At 34.5% G+C, this 18,480-nt stretch overlaps 1 protein-coding gene across 1 annotated transcript in view; it reads right to left on the minus strand.

The window, feature by feature from the left end:
• LOC107665085 (RNA-binding motif, single-stranded-interacting protein 3-like) overlaps positions 1 to 18,480 on the minus strand; it is a 42,717-nt gene that overhangs the window by 15,121 nt on the left and 9,116 nt on the right. The window contains exons 3-5 of the mRNA XM_016455839.1: positions 11,562 to 11,716; positions 7,593 to 7,651; positions 4,103 to 4,194 (exon numbers count right to left, since the gene is read on the minus strand). Of these exons, the coding sequence (XP_016311325.1) occupies positions 4,103 to 4,194; positions 7,593 to 7,651; positions 11,562 to 11,716 (306 nt within the window). The remainder of the gene's footprint in view (positions 1 to 4,102; positions 4,195 to 7,592; positions 7,652 to 11,561; positions 11,717 to 18,480) is intronic.

The raw sequence follows: 18,480 nt of genomic DNA on the forward strand, positions 1-18,480 counted from the left end.
CACACACAGATCATTCAGGTTACTGAAACCCTTCAATCTATGATGAAACTGTCAGTTTGAAAGAGGAAACTTCATCAAACCAGTGTTATTTTGGTATCACTGATGTACTATAATAGTGTTTGTTAATACTTTAAATGAGTTTTTATCTTTATATTTTGGGTTTTCACTTTAACTTTAAAAGTAACATTTTTTTTTTCAAGTTTTAAAATATTTTTGTTTCATTTTTTTACGTCTTTTTAAATTAATTTGTATTTTATTTATTTTTTTAGCTATTTTAGTACTTCCAGTGAAACCAAATTAAAATGAGAAATGTTATCTTGCCAATTTTTTATTTTATTTTTATAGATTATTTTTATTTAAAGTAATGTTTTTTATGGTTTTAACATGTTTTTAATATACTGTATATACATTTTTATTTTATTTCAAGTAACTAAAATGTATTTTATGGTTTTAAAAGAATAACAAACTATAATAATTGTAATAGTTTTATAAGAATTTTAACATTTATTAGACTTTAAAAAATAACAACTTCTAATGTGAACAGCAATCTTCACATAAACCCATTATAATAAATGTCATATTTACCTGTGCCCTTCAGCAAGTAGGAATTATACAGAAATTGAATAAAGTTATCAAACACTAAATTCTAATTTAAATAAAGATGAATACTAAAAGCTACAAAAGTGATCGATTTCCTCTTTTTTCTTTTGTTGTTTGATGAACAGACATCACAGCAGCTGTTATGAGGTTATTTCGGCTGCTTTAAGAGCTGCTGCTGCTGAACATGACGCGGATCTGACATGCATCGTAGTTTCTCATAACTCTTTACCTTTTCTGACCCACTTCAGCTCTTAAAGTCTCTGTAATGAGCTGAGGAGTTGAATCGGGTGTGTTAGATGAGGGAGACAGTGCTGCTGCTCCAGGACAGTTTGGAAAACCACTGCATTTCAGAGACATGTTCTTAAATCTGAATCATATATAACAAATATTTACAAACATGCACAGTTTTAAGGCAGCTTTTAATCGCCTTTTTGGTAACTTCATGACTTAACTGACGACATAACTATGACATTGCATGCATCTCATTGACAGCATCTCATCTGACCACAGTTCACTGTTGTTCTACTGAAGCTCCTCGTCACCTGTAGCTTTTAAGTTGGAGCGCACATATGAAGGTCTCCCATTTGATGTGGTCATAAAGAGATTCTGCGTCTAAATAAATGCAATTCTTGTCAAGAGACAGAAGCAGCAGTTGTGAGTGGGGTGGTCAAACCTAGCTCCACCCCAACGTCAAATGAGTTAAATATTTTTAACGCATTAAACTGAAAAAATTAATTGCATGCCTTAATGCAGTGGTTCCCAAACTTTTTCTGCCGGGCCCCCCTTTTGTAGAGAAAAATATTTTCATAAATGTATATATATATATATATATATACACATGAAATTTAAATCATATTTCTTAAATTATGCATATAATTTAACCATTATAATACAAAAATACTGATATATACTGTGTGTGTGTGTGTGTTTCATCCTGTTGTCTAAACAGACATAAACACACACTTGGTCTCCACACATATTGGCTTTCAGACGCTCTGATGATTGTCTTTGTGTATGTCTGTTGTTGAACATGACATCAATAATGAGTCTGAGCATGTGACCAGCGACTGAAATCTATTCTAATCAAGAGGTAAATGTGAGTTTAAACGTTCAATCACATCGCTCCTCATTTCATTTCCTCTCATTCTCTCTCTATTAAACTCTCCCTGTTCTTCTCATGAAGAGACGCTCCTGTAAACACCTTATACATTCTTATACAAACTTCTACATCTTTCACTGTCTCAGAATAGTGTCTCAGTTTCCCAGAAGCCCCTGCTGCTGTAATTACACTAATTGGAGTCAGACTGCAACAGTTAATTGGAGAGGAATGCAGATGAAGCATAAGACACATTTATCCTTTACACTATGTTAATGTGCTCTAGGTGTGTTTTTACGGTCTAGCAGAGTCTTTACTTTACTACTGAGATTCACTAATTACTACAAATGCCTTACAATCAATGCAAAATACTCAAGTGTAGTTATGGTTTAGTACTTCATGCTACATGCTGATTGTTTACAGTGTGTTACAGTGATTCACACAAAGCATCATGGGAATAAATTCAAATCTCTATTCCTATGGAAAACCGCACAGCTACAGGCCTAATGAACACCGGATCATCCTGCCATTCCAGGTGAGGGAGAACATTTACATTTGATTAGCATCTCATTATCATATGATTAGTGAACCCACTGAATCAAACCTGAAATAGAACAACTGCAGAAAAAGCCAATATGAAAGATAAAGATAAAAAAAAAGATAAAGCAGAACTTCGGATCTATAACAGACTTCATAAGCCCTAGAAAATGAATAACTTTGACTACCTCTGAAAAAAAAAAAAACATTTATTTTCCACTGATGACATCTGGCTCTGGAACAGATTTTAAGTTTTGAAGGGCAAACAGAGGGAGTTGTGGGTACCAGAGGAGAAAGATGCATTGTGGGACGGTTTCCCTGCCTCGCTGGTCTAATTACAGCTCATGCACTGTATGAGGCCTAATACGAGATGCACAAATAGACTCTGACTCTCAGAATTATCAGAATGTTTACATGCACCGGATCAGTCCCAATCTGACTGCAGATTCTGGATAAAGCATCAGTTTACATGAGCGTCACATACATCACAAACTAAAGCTCATGCATGTGAAGAGACAGCGTGAGAACCAGATCTCATCACCTCTGAATCTTCGTTTAGAGTCACGTCGCCTGATTCTGTGTGTGTGTCAGAGAATCTGTTAGACCAACTAATTAACATCCGACTCGCCTGTCAAACACTAACGAAAGACAGAGAGAGAGAAGAAGTGCAGTTTTTATTACACTCACAAAGGAGGAAAGACAGGAGGCATTTCACATGAATATTGAAAAACCATGACTTAAGCTTTAGAGGACTAATCTAATGGTTTTCACTGTGGAAACTAGTAGAAAAACATACACTAGTTCTCAGAACAACATCATGATAAAATACAGATAAACATAAAAGCAAAAAATAAAACCATATGAAATTAGCTACATTAAAGAAGCATAAACTGAAATAAAATTAAATATAAAAACGTCCTTATTTCTTTTTCATCTAGTTGCCAAGGCAACATTTCTCATTTTCATTTAGTTTAACCTGATGTACAAAAAAAATAATAAAAAAAAATAAAAAAAACAAATGCTAAAAAAAATAATATAATAAAAGTAATAATAAAAATGGCAAAAACACAAAACTAAATCAATAAAAAAATGCAAAATATAAAAATAAAACCTAATTGAAAATATATAATAGTATCTCAATGACACTAAAATAACACTGTAAACAACTAGCTTTTATCCAAAGAGACACTGCATTCATGTTATGTTATATATTATCAATTCAAGCATTCCCTGGGAATCAAACCCATAACCTTGACATTGCTGCATTAAAAATATCTGTTTTCAAACACATCAAATGTCTGTTTGAATGCACATCATCAAATAGTTCATATAATATTTAATTTGAGATTGACAATCAACATTTTCTGAATCTCAAGTGCCTCTTTCACTGATTGTTTAAAAGTCAAAAATATTCAGCAGCACTACTTTCAACACTGATAATAATCAGAAATGTTTCTTCAGCAGTAAATCAGCATATTAGAATGATTTCTGAAGACCATGTGACACTTAAGACTGGAGTAATGATGCTGACATTTCAATTTTGATCACAGGAATAAATTACGTTTTACACTATATTCACACATAAAACAGATATTTTACATTACAATAATATTTCACATTTTTACTGTATTTTTGATCAAATAAATGCAGCCTTGCTGAGCATAAGAAACGTCTTTCAGAAACATTGGTATGCATCTGTTACATAATGAAAGACATTCACTTGCTCTGAAGGAGAAAACAACTGTTTAGTCACAAACATACTCACTCTGACTAATGTTCAGTGACTCAAATGTTCAGTACTCAGAACTTGATCGGGTTACGTGCTGTTTAAACAGCCCTGAGGATGATGAAGGGATGAAGATGTCTTACCTTTGCCATCTGCGCCTGCACACCGGTGGCCTTCAGAGACGAAACAGCCTTCAGTGCTGCTGCCTGACAGTCAAAGTCCACGAAACCATAACCTACAGACACAGCAGAACACTAATGTGATATCACATGAATAGGATTATCAAGTCCAGTCCACTTATTTGACCAAGAACCGGCCCCTTAGACAGGAAAAAACCATGTGACTGACATGTACAGCGACCAATCACTTCACATGGAATTTGATTCTTTGAAACAATTATGCATGAATCAAAGTCACAAAACATTCTTGAGTCACAAAACATTCTTATTTTCCTACTCCTACATCCCCCAAAATACTTAAGAATGCTATTTTTTTTCTTAAGGCTGTTCTTAAAATAAAACTTAATAAGAATTCAAATTTTTGAAAATAATTTTCTTAAAAAACATTGTACATAACTTTTTAAAATATAACATCCAACTTGTCTTAAATCTTTTAAGGTTAGATGTTCAATTAATTCATTGGGTTGTTTCATATAATAAGCATTACAACATAACACTAGCTAAAAATGCATACCAGTATTATTAGCAATGTGTCGTCAACAACAACTGCAATACAATTAGACAATACCAAAGCCTGTCCTTTTCTTCTGAAGAAAAAATAAAATATTTGACAACTCCTTAAATTTTTTTTTCAAGAATTGCACTTTTACTTTCAGAAATTTCTTAATTTCTTTCTTAAGGCAAGACATCCCAAGTGAATATAAAAATAACTAATAGATTTCACCATACTTCTCCTAGTTGATTGATTACATTAAAAAGTGCAAACATCTTTTGAATTGCCTAATTTAATATGCAAATATATGCATGCATTTTCAGAACATAAACCAGAACACTGGTTCAAAATTTGTGTATGGTTTTGTTGTCATATTTGAGTTAAAGGTTTTCATAGAGGAGATTTTGGATTTCTCTTTTTATCACTCCATAAGTCAGAAAATACTGTCAACTGACAGAAAACAAATACATTTTCTCCGCGTTTTTAGGAATAAAATGTTGTATAAATCAGTGTGAATGAAAACAAACCCCTCATTTGAAAGCTTCATGATAAGAATAAAACTGTAAATTTTGGTGTTTGTAAGTACTGCTGAAGTGGAGAAAAAACTTCTTAAAGAAATGTACTGTATTTAAAATCTACAGACGCAAATAAACATAAACACTTAAATGTGTATTTTGGATGTTTTCTTTCCACTAGTCTGCATGCCATGAAAATCCAAACAGACTAAAACCTAAAAAACTGACCAGCGCATGAAAAATAATGGTTTTGCTTGCAGTGTCTTGCCTTAAGGAGACTTTGGTGAATCCGGCTCCAGAGCCTTGAGCGGATCATGTGTAAATGCAGCAAAACTTTGTCACCCACATTCAAGGAGAACCAAGGCCCATCAGAACCTATTCCACTGCACTTTTTGAAGATAGAAAATGTAAATTAAACTAACTAAAAGTGTTTTTCATTATCAGATCACCTTTAACCAAACAGTGTTCGAAAAACACCTGAAGACACTCAGTAATCATCTTGCATTAAACCCTTCATCTCCATGGCAACAACCCTTCGACTTTACTTTCCTCCTCTGCGTTCCCCATTTTTCCTGACCTCATCCATCAGCACGCGAGCCGAGAGGAAACCCGCAAACCTGATTTATGAGTTATGAGATATTTATGAGCGATCGCTCTTTCCCACAATCCCTCACTCGTCCTTTATTTTCCGTCACACCTTCATTCTCGGGGCTGTATCAGCAGATAAGGGTCACACTGGTGTTAATTAAAATTTCATGGCAGATTAAATGAGTACACACACACACACACACACACACACACACATGCAGTCTTTGGATTAAAGCCCGTCAGCGGCGGCCTGTTATCCAGGAGAGACGAAGGTTTAATTAGAGGAGAAATAGGTTATAAGACCCTCTTCACAGATCAAATCCTCAAATACTTCCTCACAGACACACTGGGAAAAAAAATCAGTGAAACAATTGATAAAATGAGTTGTAGAAGGGCTAAAACAGGAATGGTGAAACACGGGTTAGTTGGAGTTGTGATGCGTGTGTATTTTAATGGCATACATTTTCACATTTACACCTTGTTTTTAGGAAGATTTTAGGAAGAAAATTCCATTTTAGTCTTTTATACTTCAAAATATCATGTTTAATTCAGTAAGCTACTTGCCATTTCTTTATAATTATTTGTGAAATTGACTAGCAATTTCTGAGTGAAGATTAGTTTATTATTAGAAGTTTATTTTATTTTGAGTCGCAATGTTTTTTATGGTTTTAGTTAACTATAATAACCCTGATTTACACAGGACATGTTCAAACAAGAGCACAACATCATAAAAACTCAATTCACGATGCGAGATGCTGAAGAAACAGATAAAACATCTCTTCAATAGCGTAACTGACAGATGATCAACTCATAAACATCTACACATAAGTGAGACCTACAGACGATCATGAAATGCGCCACTGAAGGTGATGAACAGTGTTGGGGAGTAACTACTTACATGTAATGGTATTACGTAATTTAATTACAAAATAAATGTAATTAATCAGTTACAGTTACTGAGAAAAAATGTGTAATTAAATTACAGTTACTTATAAAAATGTTAAAGATTACAAAGAGGGTTACATCTGAATATTTACACACACACTCCCACATACAGATTTAATTGAATTCTTTTATCAATTGCATTGAATGCTCTAAAATATGAGACATCAATGTTTCAGGAGTTTAAGACACACTTTTTTATTTCCCATTTGGTTTATGCTTTATTTTTTAAGATTAACTGTTTTTTTCCAAAGTATCGTTAGATTCCAGTGTTTCCTGTCATAACTATGCAAAGCTTTGATTTCAAAAACAATATCATAGCTATTAAACTATTTCTTGTTGTGATTTTAAATCTGTATTTAACCTCAGAATGGTCTCAAAGTAAAAAGAGGTGCTGAAGTCTGATTTTGTGGTGGCTGTGCTTTAAATGACATTATTAAAATATTAGTTCAAGTGATGAAGGATTTTGAAATTCTGACAGTAATCAGTGTTGAGTACTACTGTAAGGTTAACCCTGTCTGCTTCAAATGTTTCAAAATGATTAACAGTTGAGATATTTGTTTTGTTTACACACGTTTTCAACTAAAAGAAAACCTTGAAATATAACGCAACGTTGTTGTAGAACATTGTTGTGTATAATTCCTAATCATAAGCTTGTTCAGATATGGTGTCAAAAACCTGATTACTAAAAAATAACGTCTTTCTCGTTAAACATAATTTAAATAAATGAATATTCGAATATTCGTTTTTTTATGAGCCCAAATATTTGAATACAATATATTTTTTAAAATGCCCATCCCTATATTAAAGCTAAAACAACCAGAAAACATGTAGATGTACTAGTCCGCTTCACTAGTGCAATTACCACATAAGCAATTTAATATTATATAATAAAAACATAAAAACAGGTGTTTACCTTTGCACTGGTTTGTGTTCTTGTCCAGGATGGCCTTAGTAGACACAATTTTCCCATATCTGTGAGGATAGAAATGATTAACAATCAGATCCAAAAAAAAAAACAGCAAAAATGTTTATACAGTTTACAGATGCACATAAAGTTTATATGTTTGAGACTTTGTTTGTATATTGATTTACTATAATAGTTTTTGTTAATATTTTGAATTTGATTCCATTTTAATATTTTCTGTTTCCACTTAATTATAATTTTTATTAGTTTTTTTGAATGTCTGTATACTTTTTTATTAATTTTTATTTATTAATTTTAGTTTGTTTAATTTTTGTTATTTTAGTACTTACTAAATGAAAATGAGAAACATTAACATTTATTTTAATGTTAATGTTTATTTTATTTCAAGTAGTGAAATATTTTTATGGCTTTAATTTTAGTTAGCTATAATAACTTACAGGTTATTATACAAGTTTCCAGCTTTATTTGCACATTTATATGATTATATTTCTCCCCTGAAATCATTTATAATGTTAATCAAAACATATTGCACCCAAAACAGTCAGAAGTTAGTTTTTGGGATCATTTCTACAAATAAAACAATCACAATCCTGATTGATTTGCCCTTTAACACGAATAGTAAATGTTGTGTAAATATGGCTGTATAGTTTGTGTAGTTCAGTCAGAGAGTTAACTCAGTGTGTGTGTGTATAAATAAACCAACAGGGTTAATACTGTTAATTAAAACAGAGATTATTGAAATAATTTTTCTTAATTTAAATAAAAACTTTAATGAAAAAAAACGTAACATTAGATGAAAGTAACATTAATACTAAGTGTTAAAATTTTAAAGTAAAGTGAATTAAGTAAAAGTTAAAAGTAACATTAGGAAAAAAAAAAAAAAGAAAACCAGAAATGTTGCCTTGGCAACTAACTGAGACCAGTTTAAGTTGAAATAATAAAATAAATAAAAACTGAAGTAAAAACTAAAACTGAAATAAAAATAAAATAAAAATGTTTAAAACCTAAACAGTAAACAAAACTTAAAAAAACTAGAATATGACAAAACCACATAAAATAATTAGAATGAAAACTGAAAATATAAGAGGAAAAGCTAATTCAAAATATTAAAATGATAATAGTGAATATCATGAAAACACAGAAAAACAAAAATATACCCATTGACATCATGCTATAGGAAAAATATTTCCAAATTTTTGAGTTTGTTGTGTGTGAACATGCCTTCAAGCTCCAAACACACAGCTCGTCCTCATGGGGTGTGTGTGTGCCATAAGCACATCTCATTACAGACATACTGTTTGTGTCCGCTGGGAAACCGTGTGTGTGTGTGTGTTGTTGTTGTTGTTGTTGTTCTGTGGGGACAGTTTCACAAGTCAGAATTGCGAGATTGTGAGATGAGAAAAACAATTCCAAGACGTAAGCTCAGAATTGCAAGAAAAAATGTAGAATTGCGAGAAAAAATTGCAAGACGTAAACTCAGAATTGGAAAGAAAAAAAAATCAGAATTGCAAGAAAAGACAGAACTTGCAAGATATAAACTTAGAATTGCAAGAAAAAAAATCAGAATTGCGAGAAAAAAACTGCAAGACGTAAAATCTCAGAATTGCGAGAAAAATATCAGAATTGCGAGAAAAAATTGCAAGATGTAAACTCAGAATTGCAAGAAAAAAAAGGTCAGAATTGTGAGACTGTGAGATGAGAAAAACAATTCCAAGACGTAAACTCAGAATTGCAAGAAAAAATTCAGAATTGCGAGAAAAAATTGCAAGACGTAAACTCAGAATTGCAAGAAAAAATTCAGAATTGCGAGAAAAAATTGCAAGACGTAAACTCAGAATTGCAAGAAAAAATTCAGAATTGCGAGAAAAAATTGCAAGACGTAAACTCAGAATTGCAAGAAAAAATGTCACAGACATACTGTTTGTGTCCGCTGGGAAACCGTGTGTGTGTGTGTGTTGTTGTTGTTGTTGTTGTTCTGTGGGGACAGTTTCACATTATCATCACTCTTGGTCTCATTAAAAGTTGAAAAGTTAACTACTTACTAAAACATAACATACAGAACTTCCTGTTTCTATGATCTAAAAATACTGAAGCATGACATTAGACCCTATAAAACCGCTGAACCATAATGAAAATGCACAGCAGACTGCAGCGTGTGTGTCAGTGAAGTGCTCAGCATTACCGAACACATCCTGGGCTTCAATTAAAATCATGTTTGAAATCATGCTTGATGTCACATTGAAACAGAAGGTCAAGTTGAGCGCACTGCATTGTGGGATACAGTACACAGTGTGCTTTAGTTGAATACTATGGAAGCATGCTTATGTCACAAGAATTTTTCCTGCCTCAGAGTTTTTCTCTCAGAATTGTGAGATGTAAACGCAGAATCTACAGCTATAAATTCAAAAATGCAAGAAAAATTGTGAGATGTAAACTCAGAATTGTGAGAAAAAATTCAGAATTGTGAGAAAAAAATTCAGAATTGCGAGAAAAAATTGTAAGACGTAAACTCAGAATTGCAAGAAAAAAAAATCAGAATTGCAAGAAAAGACAGAACTGCAAGATATAAACTTAGAATTGCAAGAAACAAAATCTGAATTGTGAGATGCAAACTCATAATTACGAGAAAAAAATTCAGAATTGCGAGAAAAAAACTGCAAGACGTAAAATCTCAGAATTTCAAGAAAAAATTCAGAATTGCGAGAAAAAATTGTAAGACGTAAACTCAGAATTGCAAGAAAAAAAAAATCAGAATTGCAAAAAAACACAGAACTACAAGATATAAACTTAGAATTGCAAGAAAAAAATCTGAATTGTGAGATGTAAACTCATAATTACGAGAAAAAAATTCAGAATTGCGAGAAAAAAACTGCAAGACGTAAAATCTCAGAATTGCGAGAAAAATATCAGAATTGTGAGGAAAAAATTGCAAGATGTAAACTCAGAATTGCAAGAAAAAAAAAGTCAGAATTGTGAGATTGTGAGATGAGAAAAACAATTCCAAGACGTAAACTCAGAATTGCAAGAAAAAATGTAGAATTGCGAGAAAAAACTGCAAGACGTAAACTCAGAATTGGAAAGAAAAAAAAATCAGAATTGCAAGAAAAGACAGAACTGCAAGATATTAACTTAGAATTGCAAGAAAAAAAATCTGAATTGTGAGATGCAAACTCATAATTACGAGAAAAAAATTCAGAATTGCAAGAAAAAAAATCTGAATTGTGAGATGCAAACTCATAATTACGAGAAAAAAATTCAGAATTGCAAGAAAAAAAATCTGAATTGTGAGATGCAAACTCATAATTACGAGAAAAAAATTCAGAATTGCAAGAAAAAAAAAGTCAGAAGTGTGAGATGTGAACTCAGTTGTCTGGTCACTTGTGTTTAAATCATTAGAGTTTTGAAAAGTTTATTTACTCATTTCTGGTCTATTTCTGGAGCTGGGATGTGGATCTTTGTATGTGTGCTGTGTGACACTCTTGAGAGTTTGGTTGTGTGTCCGGGAGTGTGCTTTTGGATAACTAATTCTGGTGATCACTCCTTCTGTGAGGAGCCTCAGCCCCTGGGGGTCAGTAGAGTTTTTTTTGTTGTTGTTGTTTTGTGCATACTTAGTGTTTATGTAATGATTTTCTTCCTTGTTGTTTTCTTTTTTATTTATTGTGATTGTTTTGTATTTAGAACTTGAATTGCCATATTGATGAGTGGAATTCCTTTGAAAGCGTCGGCTTTGTTGCTTCATTTTTTCCTTTTTGTTTGTTTGTGAGTTGTACGAATTCCAGTCTTTATGTGAATCATTCTTCATGTCTTGTATCTCTATTTTTTCTCTTTATTGATTTGTTTATTGCTTTCAGAAACCAAAAATTGTGTGTGTGTGTGTGTGTGTGTCTGTCTGTCTGTCTGTCTCTGTGTGTGTGTGTGTGTCTGTGTGTGTGTGTGTGTTTGTGTGTGTGCACTCACGGTTGGCAGAGTTTGATGAGGTCCTGGTCTGTGGTTCCAGGTGGAAGTCCTCGTATGTACAGGTTAGTTTTACTGAGCTGCACCAATGCACTCTGACTACAGCTGCCGTTTCCTGGACTGGGCGGGGCCATCAGCTGAGGGGGCGGGGCATATGGCTGTTAGACAGAGAGAGGGCGTGGTTAACCTGAAGGTTCTAAAAAATATTAGTGTGTTCCACTTAAAGCGGCGCTGCACAGACCAAAGTAAATAAATAAAACTGTTCTAGTTCACATTTAATGCCATTTTATATTAATTTACCTTTATATTTATTCATTCAGCAGACTTGTATGACTATACAAAAGGAAAACGTCCAAAGCCATTCATCTTACTTTGTGTAACACAGGGTTATTATTGATAACCATAATAAAAACGATTAAAAACACTTCTGATAATTAAAATAAATCTGAAAATAAATAAATGAATAAATAAAAAACAAATATTGATGGAAAAATTAAATAAAGATATTATATAGAAATAAAATATATAGAAATATTGCCTTGGCAACTAACTGAAATACATTTAAGTTGAAGCAATAAAATTCGGAAATAAAAACTTATACTGTACTAAAATTGAAATAAAAATAAATGGTTAAATTTTTTTGCATATATTTTACACAAAATAATTACTAAAACTTTAAACAATATACAAAAATTCTTAATGATACTGAAAAAACTCTGATATATAATACTAAAATAGCACTGGTGCAACAGGGTTGTGGGCAATAATATGACAATATTCTGCCTGTTAAATTGTGAAGAGTGTTTCTGGATCAGACAGTAGTATGAGTTACAAACGCATCCAGACTGAACTAAACTTCTTCACCCGATTCCTGTGTCTCTGTCTCTCTCCCACGATCCTTTGCTCTCTCTTGGCTGCCGTCTGTCTGCAGGAATGTGAACGTCCCACCCTTGTGATCAGCTTTGTTTTAAAGGTCAGGAGTTTTACACAATGAGGCAGAAAGCATCAAACCACACACACTTTACTCGCCAGTCGCCACATGCTGAAACAGACGCAAAACGCACGCAGAATAAACCACATGCTGCTGAGGGAGGAAAAGAGATGATAAATGTCCTTCTGTGAGATGTTCATGTGTCTCAGTCTGTCAGGAGAGGATAGTAAAGCTGAGACACTATGAAACAGAAGAACAAGCAGCAGTAATGTCACATAGTCAGACTTGTGATCTGCTCCACAAGCTTATGCTGACCAATTAGACAGGAAGAGACCGTTTGATTACATGCAAATCAGAGCAAACGTGGAAGGAAATACAGTGTCAACCACTAATATTGGCACCCTTGCTAAATATAAGCAAAGGTGGCTGTGAAAATAAATCGGCATCATTTATCTTTTTGATCCTTCATTCAAAAAATTCACAAAATTCTAACCTTTCATTGAAGTGAAACAATTGAAATTGGGGGGAAACTCACATTATGAAATAAATGTTTTTCTCCAATGCATGTTTGCCACAATTATTGGCACCCCTAGAAATTCTTATGTGTAAAATATCTCTGAAGTATAATCCCATTCATATTTACAATTTTTTTTAGCACACCAAGGTGACTAGGAGCATGACTTCCTGTTCCACGGGATTATAAATAGAAGGACACAAAGGCCAAATTCCCTTAATCATCCATCACAAAGAGTAAAACCAAAGAATATAGTGCAGAACAAGATTGCTGAGCTTCACAAAATAGAAAGTGGCTGTAAGAAAATAGCTAAAGCATTTAAAATCCCAATTTCCACCATCAGGGCAACAATTAAGAAGTTCCAATCAACTAAAGATATTACAAATCTGCCTGGAAGAAGACGTGTGTCTATATCGTCCTGATGCACGGTGAGGAGGAGAGTTTGAGTGGCCAAAGACTCTCTGAGGATCACAGCCAGAGAATCGCAGAGATTAGCTGAGTTTTGGGATTAGTTGAGTCCCTACATCACCACATGTTGTTTGGGAAGGTTTCAAGAAAAACCCTCCTCGCTCATCCAAAAACAATCTCCAGCATATTCAGTTGTCAGACACGACTGGAACTTCGAACGGGACTGGCTTCTATGGTCAGATAGAAAAAAAAATAGCTTTTTTGGCAGCACACCCACCAGATGGGTTTGGTGCAAACAGGGATAAAAAGTAGCCCATGCACACGGTTAAATATACTGCTGGATCTTTAATGTTGTGGGCCTGTTTTTCTGCCGGAGGTCCTGGACATCTTGTTCACATATTGGCATCATGGATCCTATCAAATACCAACAGATAAAAAATCTAAACCTGCCTGCCTCTGTTAGAAATCTTATAATGGACCATGTTTGGATCTTCCATCAGCAGAGTATTCCAAAACAAACATCTCATTAACACAAAAATCGGTCACTGAGCACAAAATGAAGCTTCTGCCATGGCTGTCCCAGTCCTCTGACCTGAACTCTATAGGAAAAAAAATGGGGTGAACTGAAGAGAAGAAGCACCAACATGGAGCTGTGAATCTGAAGGATCTGGAGAGATTCTGGATGAAGGAATGGTCTCTGATCTCTTGTCAGGTGAGAGATGATAAATGTCCTTCTGTGAGATGTTCATGTGTCTCAGTCTGTCAGGAGAGGATAGTAAAGCTGAGACACTATGAAACAGAAGAACAAGCAGCAGTAATGTCACATAGTCAGACTTGTGATCTGCTCCACAAGCTTATGCTGACCAATTAGACAGGAAGAGACCGTTTGATTACATGCAAATCAGAGCAAACGTGGAAGGAAATACAGTGTCAACCACTAATATTGGCACCCTTGCTAAATATAAGCAAAGGTGGCTGTGAAAATAAATCGGCATCATTTATCTTTTTGATCCTTCATTCAAAAAATTCACAAAATTCTAACCTTTCATTGAAGTGAAACAATTGAAATTGGGGGGAAACTCACATTATGAAATAAATGTTTTTCTCCAATGCATGTTTGCCACAATTATTGGCACCCCTAGAAATTCTTATGTGTAAAATATCTCTGAAGTATAATCCCATTCATATTTACAATTTTTTTTAGCACACCAAGGTGACTAGGAGCATGACTTCCTGTTCCACGGGATTATAAATAGAAGGACACAAAGGCCAAATTCCCTTAATCATCCATCACAAAGAGTAAAACCAAAGAATAAATTTCCACCATCAGGGCAACAATTAAGAAGTTCCAATCAACTAAAGATATTACAAATCTGCCTGGAAGAAGACGTGTGTCTATATCGTCCTGATGCACGGTGAGGAGGAGAGTTTGAGTGGCCAAAGACTCTCTGAGGATCACAGCCAGAGAATCGCAGAGATTAGCTGAGTTTTGGGATTAGTTGAGTCCCTACATCACCACATGTTGTTTGGGAAGGTTTCAAGAAAAACCCTCCTCGCTCATCCAAAAACAATCTCCAGCATATTCAGTTGTCAGACACGACTGGAACTTCAAATGGGACTGGCTTCTATGGTCAGATGTAACTAAAAAATTAGCTTTTTAGCAACAAACACTCAAGATGGGTTTGGTCACAAAGAGTAAAACCAAAGAATATAGTGCAGAACAAGATTGCTGAGCTTCACAAAATAGAAAGTGGCTGTAAGAAAATAGCTAAAGCATTTAAAATTCCTATTTCCACCATCAGGGCAATAATTAAGAAGTTCCAGTCAACTAAAGATGTTACTAATCTGCCTGGGAGAGGACGTGTGCCTAAATCGAGCTAATGCACGGTGAGGAGGAGAGTTTGAGTGGCCAAAGACTCTCCGATGATCACAGCTGGAGAACTGCAGAGATTAGTTCAGTCTTGGGGTCAAAAAGTCTAAAAAAACAATTTCAAACAGCCCCAACATCACCGCATGTTGTTCGGGAGGGTTTCAAGAAAAACCCTCCTCGCTCATCCAAAAACAATCTCCAGCATATTCAGTTGTCAGACACGACTGGAACTTCGAACGGGACTGGCTTCTATGGTCAGATATAAAAAAAAATAGCTTTTTTGGCAGCACACCCACCAGATGGGTTTGGTGCAAACAGGGATAAAAAGTAGCCCATGCACACGGTTAAATATACTGCTGGATCTTTAATGTTGTGGGCCTGTTTTTCTGCCGGAGGTCCTGGACATCTTGTTCATATACATGGCAGCATGGATTCTATCAAGTACCAACAGATAAAAAATGTAAACCTGACTGCCTCTGTTAGAAATTTTATAATGGGCCGTGGTTGGATCTTCCATCAGGACAATGATCCAAAACAAACATCAAAATCAACACAAAAATGTATCAGGGCAACAATTAAGAAGTTCCAATCAACTAAAGATATTACAAATCTGCCTGGAAGAAGACGTGTGTCTATATCGTCCTGATGCACGGTGAGGAGGAGAGTTTGAGTGGCCAAAGACTCTCTGAGGATCACAGCCAGAGAATCGCAGAGATTAGCTGAGTTTTGGGATTAGTTGAGTCCCTACATCACCACATGTTGTTTGGGAAGGTTTCAAGAAAAACCCTCCTCGCTCATCCAAAAACAATCTCCAGCATATTCAGTTGTCAGACACGACTGGAACTTCGAACGGGACTGGCTTCTATGGTCAGATATAAAAAAAAATAGCTTTTTTGGCAGCACACCCACCAGATGGGTTTGGTGCAAACAGGGATAAAAAGTAGCCCATGCACACGGTTAAATATACTGCTGGATCTTTAATGTTGTGGGCCTGTTTTTCTGCCGGAGGTCCTGGACATCTTGTTCACATATTGGCATCATGGATCCTATCAAATACCAACAGATAAAAAATCTAAACCTGCCTGCCTCTGTTAGAAATCTTATAATGGGCCGTGGTTGGATCTTCTATCAGGACAATGATCCAAAACAAACATCAAAATCAACACAAAAATGTCTCACTGAGCACAAAATGAAGCTTCTCCCATGGCTTTCCCAGTTCCCTGACCTGAACCCTGTAGAAAATGAGTGTGGTGAACTGAAGAGAAGAAGCTGTGAATCTGAAGGGTCTGGAGAGATTCTGTGTGAAGGAATGCTCTCTGATCTCGTGTCAGGTGTTCTCTAACCTCATCAGGCATTATAGGAGAAAACTCAGAGCTGTTATCTTGGGAAAAGGACGTTGCAATAATTGGGTGCCAATAATTGTGACCAATGTGAACTAGAGAAAAACATTTATTTCATAATAAGATTTTCCCCTCACTTCTGTCAGGACCACTATCGTCAAAGATGATTCACAATTAGCATACAGTTTGGATTGGCGGTATGGTTCTGTTCTGGGCAAGAACTCCCTGCGCCTCCATGCAGCCTAGCATGGATGAGAGCAGGGAGAGCAGCAATAACCCCCCAGGGTAAACAGAACAGAACTAACATAAATGTATTGCAGATATTGTTAAAGTTCAATCATTTTATGTACACATTTTAGAATTAGTCTGATTCAAGGAGAATCAGAAGGCTGAATCCCGACTGACAGAGGAGGAGTTGGGGATGGAGGAGGGTAATTAGCTATTGAGCAATGCGAAAACTGCTGATAATACTGAGGGACCTTATATATGAATGCTTAGATAGGTGTCGTAGTCCTATAGGTAGATGGGGATCAGCTGAAGGTCAGCTGATGCGAGCTTGACTAACGTGACCTGCCAGAACTAACGCTACGCTTGATTTTCCATTGTTTTACTTTAATGATAGGTTAGAATTTTGTGAATTTTTTGAATGAAAGATCAAAAAGATAAACAATGCAGATTTATTTTCACAGCTGCCTTTGCTCATATTTACCAAGGGTGCCGATATTAGTGGTTGGCACTGTATGTGCTAAACGCAACTTGCACATGTGCACAGAAATGCAGCCAGATAATGACTGAAAGACAGCGAGTGGTACAAATTTCACTGGATTCATGTTTCTTAGATGAAGCATAAGAATAAAAATAAATAAATACATAAATAATGGGAATTATTAATATTTTAATTGAAATCAAGATGACAAAAAAGGAAAAAAGTTAAATAAATATAATAAAATAAAAAGAGTATTTATTTATTTATCTTCCACAAAGTTGAATAAAAAGAAAAAAAAACATTTTTTTTTTTTTTTACATTTTACACTGAATTCAAGGCAGGGTTGTTATTATAGTTAACTAAAACCATAAAAAACTATTTTATTTCAGCTAGTTAACAAGGCAAATTTTCTCATTTTTATTTAGTTTAACTATATGTTCTAAAATTAAAATATTAATAAAAACTATATACACATTTAAAAACAAAAAAGAAAATCTAATTCAAAATATTAAAATCTATAATAGTATCTTGATGATACTAAAATAACACTGATTCAAGGTCCTTAGAAAAAAGCAAGTAAAGATATAAATAATAACAATAATTCAATATAATTAAATATTTATATATATATATTTTCTTATTACTATTTTTATTTTTTTTTCTTCACAGATTTAAGGTTCATATAAAAAAAACAAGTTCAAAATAAGATAAAATAAAAAGTAAAAATAAAAATGAAAAATGTATTCATCCAACCACAATCACAGCTGCCATGATCACTAATGAACACAAACATTCCTTCAGTTCAGCACTAGCTTTCTGTGGGTGGTAATAACACAACGTTAATTGCATCAGGCAAAGAAGAGAGTCACAGAGACTCTAAACACACATCCTTCATCTGCTCTCATTACAAACACAGATTCAATGAACAATGACGATATCACCCAGAGGACTCAGCATCATATATTAGGACAGACACGTGTGTGTGTGTGTGTGTGTGTGTCCTTGAGGGACATTTCGTGTTTAATTGGCTGCATTCTTACAGCCTTTTATGATTCTCACAGGAAGGATTGACACACACACACACACACACACACACACAAACACACTCACACACACTCACACACACTCACACTCACACTCACACTCACACTCA

The sequence above is a fragment of the Sinocyclocheilus anshuiensis genome, unplaced genomic scaffold (genome assembly GCF_001515605.1).
Source record: "Sinocyclocheilus anshuiensis isolate Anshui unplaced genomic scaffold, SAMN03320099.WGS_v1.1 scaffold439, whole genome shotgun sequence".
NCBI classification, from domain to species: Eukaryota; Metazoa; Chordata; class Actinopteri; order Cypriniformes; family Cyprinidae; genus Sinocyclocheilus; species Sinocyclocheilus anshuiensis.